General features: G+C 42.5%; 1 protein-coding gene across 1 annotated transcript; it reads right to left on the bottom strand.

Moving 5' to 3' along the window:
* Positions 1–2,068: 2,068 nt before the first annotated feature.
* capns1a (calpain, small subunit 1 a) lies at positions 2,069–11,666 on the bottom strand. Its single transcript, NM_001173560.1, is given in 11 exon segments — positions 2,069–2,687; positions 2,863–2,921; positions 3,151–3,267; positions 3,508–3,586; positions 3,734–3,802; positions 5,537–5,601; positions 5,802–5,859; positions 6,135–6,227; positions 6,341–6,377; positions 10,843–10,914; positions 11,628–11,666. Coding segments are annotated over 10 exon segments (651 nt in total). The 5' UTR covers positions 10,890–10,914; positions 11,628–11,666; the 3' UTR covers positions 2,069–2,660.
* Between the last annotated feature and the right edge of the window lie 762 nt (positions 11,667–12,428).

Raw genomic sequence — 12,428 nt, 5'->3', positions numbered from 1 at the left:
TCTGGGGAAGGGTACCAAAACATTTCTGCAGCATTGAAGGTCCCCAAGAACACCATTATTCTTAAATGGTCGCTGGCCAAACTTTACAATAGGGGGAGAAGTGAACAAGAACCCAATGGTCACTGATACAGCTCCTCTGTGGAGATGGGAGAACTTTCCAGAAGGACAACCATCTCTGCAGCACTCCACCAATCAGGCCTTTATGGTAGAGTGCCCAGACGGAAGGCATTACTCAATAAAAAGCACAACAGTCCTCTTGGAGTTTACCAAAAGGCCCTAAAAGGACTATGAGAAACAAGATTCTCTGGTATGATGAAACCAAGATTGAACTCTTTGGCCTGAATGCCAAGCGTCACGTCTGGAGGAAACCTGGCACCATCCCTACGGTGAAGCATGGTGTTGGCAGGATCATGCTGTGGGAATGTTTTTCAGCGGCAGGAACTGGGAGACTAGTCAAGACCGAGGAAAAGATGAATGGAGCAAAGTAGAGATCCTTGATGAATACCTGCTCCAGAGCAGCCAGAACCTCAGACTGGGTTAAAAGTTCACCTTCCAACAGTTTAACAACCAGAAGCAAACAGCCAAGACAACACAGGAGTGGCCTGGGGACAAGTCTCTGAATGTCTTTGAGTGGCCCGGACTTGAACCCACTCTAACATCTCTGGAGATACCTGAAAATATATGTGCAGTGATGCTCCCCATCCAACCTGAGAGCTTGAGAGGATCTGCACCAAATACAGGTGTGCCAAGCTTGTAGCGTCATACCTAACAAGACTTCAGGCTGTAATCGCTGCCAAGGGTGCTTCAACAAAGTACTGAGTAAAGGGTCTGAATACTTATGTAAATGTGATATCCATTTTTAATAAATGTGCAAAAATGTGTATTCATTGAAGTAGTGAGGCAGACATCTTCCACAATGCCCCTTATCCATCTCGTGGTCTGCTTCTCTGGTCTCGACCTTCCCTTCCCAAAACAATTCTCAGTACATCACTGGACCTATATCAAATAGACAGCATACAACTAAAAGAAGATGCATTTGATAAACTATAGAATTCTGATTACAAAATAGCACTTATTTATTATGATTGATAATAGTATAAGCTGGATAAAAATCAGCAGGTGGGCGCGCTAAAGAGGCGCATCAAAAATCAGGTAAAGTGAAGTGTGTCCACGAATGCGCGTTTATATTCTATTTGGTTCCCGTTACATTGCATGAAAGAAAAATAAGCCCTGCAACCTTTAATTGCACCGCTGTGACAGTCTCGCGCAATCAGTTTAACAGATGTAACCCTAGTTCCATCGTCATAAAATTAAGACATATAGCAGCCAGTGCTCCAAGTCTTGATTTAGTGCATCTTGACGTTACTGAGTAGACTGCTATTTAAGTAGCTACATTAGGTAAAGTTACCCTTGCGAAAAAAATGCATGCCTTGCTAGCTAACGTTAGCTGTAATGTTTATGTACACAGCGGTAAACCCTGTTGGTATGGCAAATGGTAACATATTAGCGCTTTAAAAAGCACAATGTCTCAAACAAATGTCGTTTTTCAAATTTGCCCATGTTTATCCACAAATAACGCTGGCTAGCTAAACTAATGTTAGTTAGCTAATGTTAACTACGGTAGTCACATCTTTACAAAATTGTAGCTAGCTACTCAACGTTTCCCACGTATTGTCACCTCTTCATTCTTTTTTACAAGACCGACAAATAAACTTGATATTTGTAATATTACTATGCCTGATAGTGTTACCTTTGAGAGAAATGAAGGTTGTGTAATTTCTGATTAGTGGGAAAACATTGTAGTTGGCTAGCTAGCTAACCAGTCAGATTTCTCACGCTAGTTTATACGCAAGCTCAGTAGCTAGCTACGTGGTTTACTTTTCTGAGAAAGGAGAAGTTCCCGGACTGACCACAATACCTGAGCTAGAGCGCTGTGTTGGATGCACATCTGAACTATAATTTTTTAAAATCCATTTATCATTCCAGCCATTAGGTAAACGCATCAACCCTTAATGATTGAATGGTCGATAAGTAGGCTTGAAGTGTTGAAATAACACATGCAATAAATAACTTGTTAAGATTTCTTTAATGCCACACATTTCAAAGTAATGACAGCTCAGTGACTTATGGCAGCATTTACCCAATCATTAAATGGCATCTGTTGGCTTCATGAAGCAATGGCACAAGACAATTCTTTGTTGTGAGACATGACAAAAATGAACAATGTATTGGCGTTGTGTAGCTACATGTGACAGACTATTTCATAACTGGCTTAAATAATTGTTAAATGACTACTATTTGAGAGAGCTCTTTGAAAGGTGAAGACAGCCATAGCCTGTGTATAGGTTTCCTTGAATTCAAAAGGAAAACAAGCAGATAGTCGTGGGCGAGTGCAAGACTAGCATTGGTATTGAGCAGCCCAAAGAACACCGTGTGCAGGTTTTTGCTACCACAATAGTCTACAAATTGGTCTACAACTCCCCTTCGTTATATGACAAAATGCTATATTCACAGTGTAGGTTGCAAAGCATGTAGGGAAACCTGCATACACTGGGGGGCTGGTTGACTGACATAGGGGGTCCCTGGAGTGGTCTAAAGCGCAGCGCCATGTAGAAAGACAGTGTTTTTGTTTTGTAAACACGTGTAGGCATTTAATGTGCTTAGGAGTACATTGTCAACTGGAGCCACTGCAGAGAGACAGAAAAACAATTGATTGACATCAACCCTGTACAATGGTGGGTTCTGACCTTGTGTGATAATGTCGTCATTACTCTACAATGTTGTTCCTAAAGTAGTTCAGCTAGGCTAATTACATTCATAAAACCATCTAATTGTTACAGCTTGTAAGTGTGACATGCTTACCTCCTGAACGTTGACCTTGATAGTTCCATTGTTAGCCTTGTCTAAGGTTTTGAAGGCACCTGAATCAGGAAGATACTACTTTTAGTGACAAAACAACTTTGCCAATTTTCACAATGATTATCTATGTACCCCTTTATTTTCAAAGTACCATTAGTTGTGCTGACACACAACAAATGTAACAAAGGTTAATGTGTATGTTATTTTATTTTTTACTTCGAACACCTATACGGATCTAAAATAACCCTTGCCATGGTGATGCGATAGGAAAGAGCAGGGAATCGGACTTACGGCACATAGCGTCCAGTCTCACAAGGCAGCCAATGCAGTTGTCAAAGTCCATGTTCCCGTTCTCATCGCTGTATCTGCGAATGATCATCTGGAACAGCTGATCATTGAGGGGAAAGCCTGTGTCCAAACCATAGACATACATGTTTAGGTTTTATGTACATCCTTGGTCCACACTGAGAAGCTGATATCTATAAAGTTATAAAGAATAACAGATTTGCTGGGTCAAACACCACTTTACTTAAGAACTTAGAGATTCAAAATGTATTCATATCACAAAGTGCAACGTTTCAAGATGTATGCTGTAAAAAGTGTCTGGCAAACAGCCAAAATGTTTCTGTGCTACATGATAACTCTTACCTGCCGCCCTGAAAGCATTGGGAAGCTCATCTGCACCAATAACCCCAGAGCCATCAGTGTCATAAGTCTTATACACACCCTGAAAAAACACAGTGAGATACATGTGTATGTTGTATTATACATCTATGATTAAATCTCCATGGTTACAAATTTGTATTATACTTTCTAATAAAAAAATTAAATGTATATTAGTGCCAATACTCTCAAACTACTTTGTTACTCTCACCTGCCATTTCTTGATATTGTTCCAGAGGTGTTTGAACTCATGGAATCCGAGCTTCCCAGTACTGTCACACTGCAACACCGTTAAGGTTAACAAAAACCTGACATCTATAACAATGCTATGTACACAAAACATTAAGAACACCTGTTCCTTCCCTGACAGACTGACCAGGTGAATCCAGATGAAAGCTATGATCCTTTATTCATGTCACTTGTTAAATCCACGTCAAAATCAATGAAGGGGAGGAGACGGGTTACAGAAGGATTTTTCAGACAATAGGGACAAGGATTGTGTATATGTGCCATTCATAGGGTAATTGGGCAAGACAAAAAAGATTGAAGTGCCTTTGAACAGGGAATGGTAGTAGGTGCCAAGCACACCGGTTTGAGTGTGTCAAGAACTACAACGCTGCTGGGTTTTTCAACCTCAACAGTTTCCTGTGTGTATCAAGAACGGTCCACCACCCAAAGGACATCAAGCCAACTTGAGAACTGTGGGAAGCATTGGAGTCAACATGGGCCAGCATCCTTGTGGAATGCTTTTGACACCTTGTAGAGTCCATGCCCCGATAAATTAAGGTTGCTCTGAGGGCAAAAAGGGGGTGCAACTCAATATTAGGAAGGTGTTCCTAATGTTTTGTACACTCAGCGTAAGTTACCTCATTGGCTTGGTGGAGGCATGGGCTAATGGGAGTTTCCACCATATTTCTTATACCAGTAATTTCCTTTCAAATCAGTAAAGGGAAGTGAACAAGTGCACACTACAAATCTAAAAGCATTGGATTGGTGGAGGCATGGGCTAGGTGGAGTTTCCACTTTATTTCTTATACCAGTCATTGGGAGATTCTCAATTTGTTTTGCTCGACTCGTTGCTTCCACTACTCGTCTCCTTTGAAAAAGACCAAAGGTAAATCGAGGAGTGGAAGAAAGGAAACAAATGCGCAGTATGAAATGAGACTCCACCACGCACATCAGGTAAATTACGTTTACAGAGGAGGAATCCGAAAATACATGTGTAAAGTGGTAAAAAGAAATGTAGCTGGTTGTGCCAGACATTTCATATATAAAAGATAAGTAGTGTATTGATTTTAAACATGTGCATGCTCTTCTCATTCGAGAAAACAACAGATGATTCAAAGGGGGTGTGGGCAGATTTCAAAACACTTCCGTGATAGGAAACACCAGAATGTCCTTGGCTGGAGGAGGCTATCAGAGAGGTGCAAACTCACCCGTTCGCCTATTAACAAATTGACATCCCTACATATGGTGACCACTTATCGGTTTCCGGGTCACAGAAAAGAGGATGGAGTAGTCGAGGGGAGGACAAACTTTACCAATTGAGAATTCCCCCATTTCCTTTCAAATCAGTGAAGGGAAGTGAACATGTGCACAACTACTTCCCACAACTCTAAAAGCATTGGATTGGTGGAGTGAGAGGTTCCACCATACTTTTTTAAACCAGTAATTTCCTTTCAAAATCAGTGAAGGGAAGTGAACAAATACCCACTTAGGAAGGTATTTCGACATAGCCATAGAAAAGGTCTAAGAACAACGGGGAGGTTATGAACAACCCATGCTTTCCAAGAGTTTAGGTCAATTTAAATAATCCATCAGATGTGTTATATGATGGATTATTTTAATTGACCTAAACTCTTGAGAAACACGGGTTGTCAATAAACCTTCCCCCGCTGAGACCTTTTATATGGCTATGTCTGAATTCTCGCTCCATCCTTATGGCACTAAATTCTGGAAATGATGCTTTTGCATCAGATGCATTACCACAAACAGGTAATAACAGGAAGGATACATCCATGACTGCAACCATGCTCCTGCAGGACTCAATGCTAAACCCGTCTGTCTTCAGGTCACCATCTGAAATTCAAAAGCAACCAGGTCACTCACTGGATTACCATGCCCTTAATGACTCACAAAGACAAACAAAAATCAACCTCACTGAGAAATTCATCAAAAATATTACATCTCAAACATGGCTTTCTGAGATAGAGGGATTGAATAACAGGTATACACTTAATGCACACAAGCACAGCCACATGAACAGAAACATAGCTTACGTTTAGAAATAATTCTGTTCAAGATGTTCATCAATTCAGTTGGGCTCACCTCCATGTCCTTCGGGAAAAGTTATTCTGTTTAATTACTCCAACATCGAACAGTACCATGTATAAAGTGTCTTAACAATATTCAATAGTGAATTTGAGCCATTCTTAAAAGCAGAAATAATTACATGAAGATCAAACTGCTATGCTGCAACAATTTCAGCAGTCACAGTGCCTTTCTAATGGCAATGTGTAACATTGCCACAAGGGGTTTACTTTTACAGGGGTATTATGAAGGTAAACTAGAATAGGAATGTGTGAGAAGTGACAGGGACGTATCATACTTACATCTCCAGCCAACTGCTGGAAGACTTTGCGAAACTGTCTTTCCTCGTCACTCTCATTCTGCTCTGCGTACGCAAGTGGCCTTCGTGGTGCGGGCTGCATGATAACATTTGTACTTCAGGTTACGATTATCCATAACAAATGCACATTTTCAGCAATACAGTATGCTCTGGTGATAACTTCAATGATAAAATAGCGATGCCACTCACTGGTTCAGAGGGCACAAACGCGGCTGGATCAATATTGCTGCAAAGGACACAGGAAATGAACAGGTTAGTCACTTGGTAGCATTCCTAAGAGATAGATAGGACACACACACTTGTGGACACCCCTTCAAAAATAATGGTGTATTCGGCTATTTCAGCCACACCAGTTCCTGACAGGGGTATAAAATCAAGCACACAGCCATGGAATCCACATAGAAAAACATTGGCAGTAGAATGACCTTACTGAAAAGCTTTGAACATGGCACTATCATTGGATGCCACCTCTCCAACAAGTCAGTTCGGAAAATGTCTGCCCTGCTAAACTAAGTGCTGTTATTGTAAAGCCTTGGTTTCATGCATGTTAACATCAGATGCCTCCTCCCTAAGTTTGTTCTATTCGCTGCTTTAGCACACTCCACTAACCCTGATGTCCTAGCCGTGTCTGAATCCTGGCTTAGGAAGGCCACCAAAACCTCTGAAGTTTCCATCCACAACTGCAACATTTTCTGTCAAGATAGAACTACCAAAGGGGGCAGAGTTGCAATCTCCTGCAGAGATAGCCTGCAGAGTTCTGTCATACTATCCAGGTCTGTGCCCAATCAGTTCAAGCTTGTTATAGACCCCCCTCAGCCCCCAGCTGTGCCCTGGACACCACATGTGAATTGATTGCCCCCCCATCTATCTTCAGAGTTCGTACTGTTAGGTGACCTAAACTGGGATATGCTTAACACCCTGGCCGTCCCACAATCTAAGCTAGATGCCCTCAATCTCACAAAAATGATCAAGGAACCTACCAGGTACAACCCCAAATCTGTAAACACAGGCACCCTCATAGATATCCTGACCAACCTGCCCTCTAAATACAGCTGTGATGTCTTCAACCAGGATCTCAGCGATCACTGCCTCATTGCCTGCATCCGTGATGGGTCCGCGGTCAAACGACCACCCCTCATCACTGTCAAACGCTCCCTAAAACACTTCAGCGAGCAGGCCTTTCTAATCGACCTGGCCCGGGTATCCTGGAAGGATATTGACCTTACCCCATCAATAAAGGATGCTTGGTTGTTCTTTAAAAGTGCTTTCCTCAGCATCTTAAATAAGCATGCCCCATTCAAAAAAGGTACAACTAAGAACAGATATAGCCCTTGGTTCACTAAAGACTTGACTGCCCTTGATAAGCACAAAAACATCCTGTGGCGTACTGCATTAGCATCAAACAGGCCTCGCAATATGCAACTTTTCAGAGAAGTCAGGAACCAATATACACAGTCAGTTAGGAAAGCAAAGGCTAGCTTTTTCAAACAGAAATTTGCATCCTGTAGCACTAATTCCAAAAGGTTTTGGGACACTAAAGTCCATGGAGAATAAGACCACCTCCCAGCTGCCCACTGCACTGAGGCTAGGAAACACTCATCACTGACAAATCTACAATAGTCGAGAGTTTCAATAAGCATTTTTCTACGGCTGGCCATGCTTTCCACCTGGCTAACCCTTCCCCAGCCAACAGCTCTGCACCCCCCACAGCAACTTGCCCAAGCCTCGCCCATTTCTCCTTCACCCAAATCCAGATAGCTGATGTTCTGAAAGAGCTGCAAAATCTGGACCCCTACAAATCAGCTGGGCTAGACAATCTGGACCCTCTCTTTCTAAAATTATCCGCCAAAATTGTTGCAACACCTATTACTAGCCTATTCAACCTCTTTCGTATTGTCTGAGATCCCCAAAGTTTGGAAAGCTGCTGCGGTCATCCCCCTCTTCAAAGGGGGAGACACTCTAGACCCAAACTATTACAGACCTATGTCCATTCTGCCATGCCTTTCTAAAGTCAAGTTAACAAACAGATCACCGACCATTTCGAATCCCACCGTACCTTCTCCACTATGCAATCGGGTTTCCCGAGCTCGTCATGGGTGAACCTCAGTCACGCTCAAGGTCCTAAACGATATCATAACCACCACCATCGATAAAAGACAGTACTGTGCAGCTGTCTTCATCGACCTGGCCAAGGCTTTCGACTCTGTCAATCACCGCATTCTCATCGGCAGACTCGATAGCCTTGGTTTCTCAAATGACTGCCTCGCCTGGTTCACCAACTACTTCTCAGATAGAGTTCAGTGTGTCAAATCGGAGGGCCTGTCGTCTGGACCTCTGGCAGTCTCTATAGGGGTGCCACAGGGTTCAATTCTCGGGCCGACTCTTTTCTCTGTGTGTGTGTATATATATCAATGATGTCGCTCTTGCTGCTGGTGTTTCTCTGATCCACCTCTACGCAGACGACACCATTCTGTATACATCTGGCCCTTCGTTGGACACTGTGCTAACAAACCTCCAAACGAGCTTCAATGCCATACAACACTGCTTCCATGGCCTCCAACTGCTTTTAAATGCTAGTAAAACTAAATGCATGCTCTTCAACCGATTGCTGCCTGCACCCGCCCGACTAGCATCACTACTCTGGACAGTTCTGACTTAGAATATGTGGACAACTACAAATACCTAGGTGTCTGGTTAGTCTGTAAACTCTCCAGACTCACATTAAGCATCTCCATTCCAAATTAAATATAGAATCAGCTTCCTATTTCGCAACAAAGCCTCCTTCACTCATGCTGCCAAACACCCCCTGGTAAAACTAACTATCCTACTGATCCTTAACTTCGGCGATGTCATTTACAAATTAGCCTCCAACACTCTACTCAGCAAATTGGATGTAGTCTATCACAATGCCATCCGTTTTATCACCAAAGCCCCATATACTAGCCACCACTGCAACCTGTATGCTCTCGTTGGCTAGCCCTCACTACATATTCGTCGCCAAACCCACCGGCCCCAGGTCATCTACAAGTCTCTGCTAGGTAAAGCCCCTCCTTAGCTCACTGGTAACCATAGCAACCCCCACCCGTAGCATGCGCTCCAGCAGGTATATTTCACTGGTCATCCCCAAAGCCAACACCTCGTTTGGCCGCCTTTCCTTCCAGTTCTCTGCTGTCAATGACGAACGAATTGCAAAAATCCCTTAAGCTGGAGACTTATCTCCCTCACTAACTTTAAGCATCAGCTGTCAGAGCAGCTTACCGATCACTGCACCTGTACACAGCCCATCTGTAAATAGCCCACCCAACTACCTCATCCCCATATTGTTATTTTTTTTACACCCAAATATCTCTACTTGCACATCATCATCTGCACATCTATCACTCCAGTTTTAATGATACATTGTAATTATTTCATCACTATGGCCTATTTATTGCCTTACCTCCCTAATTTTACTACATCTGCATACACTGTACATAGATTTTTCTATTGTGTTATTGACTGTACGTTTGTTTATCCCATGTGTAACTCTGTTGTTTTGCTTTATCTTGGCCAGGTCGCAGTTGTAAATGAGAACTTGTTCTCAACTGGCTTACCTGGTTAAATAAAGGTGAGAAAATAAATAAATAAATAAATAAATAAGGAGCAACAACGGCTCAGCCGCGAAATGGCAAGCCACACAATCTCACAGAACTGGACCGCCAAGTGCTAGAGCGTAAAAATCACCTGTCCTCAGTTGCAGCACTCACTACTGAGTTCCAAACTGCCTCTGGAAGCAACGTAAGCACAAGAACTGTTTGTTGGGAGCTTCATGAACTGGATTTCCATGGCTGAGCAGCCGCTCACAAGCCTAAGATCACTGTGCGCAAAGTTTGTGGAGGAGGAATAATGGTCTTGGGCTGTTTTTCCATGATTCAGGCTAGGCCCCTTAGTTCCAGTGAAGGGAAATCTTAACGCTAAAGTATACATACATACTAGACGATTCTGTGCTTACAACATCTTGGCAACAGTTTGGGGGAAGGCCCTTTCCTGTTGCAGCACAAAGCAAGGTCCATACAGAAATGGTTTGTTGAGATCGGTGTGGAAGAACTTGACTGGACTGCACAGAGCCCTGATCTCAACCACATCGAACACCTTTGGAATGAATTGGAACGCCGACCGTGAGCCAGGCTTAATTGCCCGACCTCACTAATGCTTGTGGCTTAACGGAAGCAAGTCCCCACAGCAATGTTACAACATTTTACATTTAGTGCAGCCTTCCCAGAAGAGAGGAGGCTGTTGTAAAAGTAAAGGGGGGGGGGGCAAATTCCATATTAATGCCCATGATTTTGGAATGAGATGTGCAACAAGCATGTGTCCACATACTTTTGATAATATAGTGTATGATGAGGGATTGATTTATGGCCTGAGGTTACTATCTGAAGAATCATGCTCCTATCCAACATAGCTTGGCTGTTGCAATGGTACAATCAGTTTTAGGAGTGGCAGTGTCCTAAAATTAGACTACTTTCATTGCCCTTCCACCCCGCAACCTATACAGCCTCCTCAACCACCTTCCCATCAGGCAAAGTCCAGGAAACGTTTTTTTGTTGTTGCCAGAAACATGTAGAGACTAAATTCCTGTGGTGAACATTGTTTATACATAAGAGAGAATGACTTAGAAGACGTCCTTAGAACTACAGCCAGATCCCTACCTTACGACATCAAGAATGCCACCGATGAGTCTTTTGGCCAGAAACATTTTTAATCAATTGAAATGTGTCAACCTGGGAGAAAGGAAAAACATTTAAAACGTTGTTAGTATGTTTTTAAACGTAGTTTATATTTTTTTAAACACACTTGAGTCAAATACATCATGGAAATCATACGGCCATTACAAGAATAATGGAAGCCTACTAAGTCAGCTAGGATAAGGCAATGACTACGGGGATAGGCTAATTAATCAAGTTGACACATGCCATGGGAGTCACACCCGCTGCAAATGTTTCGCCCAACGACGCCTTTGGCAAAAAACATCCCTTTCAGAGTGGTCTGCTAAAAAGGACCAAATTAATCAATATTACCCCTGCGAATGATAAATTGATGTTTAACTCACGACTGCAAGTTAGGGGGCTAATTTGCCGACCACATCGACGTTAACTAGCGAAGTAAACTTAATCAATGCTACGAATATATTTAATGGGAAGGCTGAACAGTCAGTTCGTTTAAATAATATTACGATTACAACCCAAAACTGTATGACCTTTTTCGCAAGCCTACAAACCAACTACTAGACAGGTTATCTACTAGCTAGCTACTAGCTAGCTTGCCCGGACAGGAAGAGGATGGCTAGCAGTGTGTTAAACTGTACTAACTGTACTAATAACATTAGCTAGCTAAGATTGCTGACGTAGCAGGCAAATCTATTGGCAAACGATGCTACAATAACACTATAATCACATCGACAAAAGTATTCAACATGTTAGTAGTAGCTACTTACCAGACGTGGAGGTGCCAGTGATATTGTAAAAAGGAGGCTGTCACTCACATTATTTTTAGTAAACCAATGAGGAGTGATGCCGTGCCCATGTCATGTCTGAAACCGGGGACCTCTTAGTTAAAGTGAACGTAAGTTATTTGCGTAGAGCTTGCTGCTTCTTCGATGAGGTTTAACGGCGGTTATCATCAAATAAATGTTGCATTACAGCCACATACTACACTGGAGTACAACTAACTCCCTTATACTTTGCTTGAATTTGTATTTATTTTATAAAAATAAAAAAACGACCCTCTAACACTACACTCACAAAAGAATAACACCACCCTACTCCACTATTTAAATATATTTAGTCCTACCTCAGGCCAATAACCTGAAAGGATGGGACACCACAACTTAACACCATGTAAATCTTCTGATGTCAAGTCTCGCAAACCCAACAACTACCTCTCTGCAGCTTCCACCACAACCTCAATTTTCTGTGACTTACATTCTATCCCTCCAGTACAGTTGATAACCATTGCTATAAATGCTAAAAATCCAATCTTACTCTAACATATCACTTTTTGGCCTATCCCTCTGTACTGGTACATATCTACCTCACACCCCACCCCTCCTCTCAGGATCCCTCCCCCTTGACCCATCTTCCTCTACTTTCTTCACTGCCTCAGCATGTGACAACATTTGCACTACTCTAACCATGAAAACATCAACCTGCCTCTCTTGCACGGGCCATTTCTGATCCCCAGCCCCATGAGTACCCCTACAATTAACACATACCACTACACGGTCCCGTGTGGCTCA

The sequence above is a fragment of the Salmo salar genome, chromosome ssa13 (genome assembly GCF_905237065.1).
Source record: "Salmo salar chromosome ssa13, Ssal_v3.1, whole genome shotgun sequence".
Taxonomy (NCBI): domain Eukaryota; kingdom Metazoa; phylum Chordata; class Actinopteri; order Salmoniformes; family Salmonidae; genus Salmo; species Salmo salar.
Note: the sequence above shows the minus strand (reverse complement) of the source record. Positions and strands in the feature narration are given on the sequence as shown.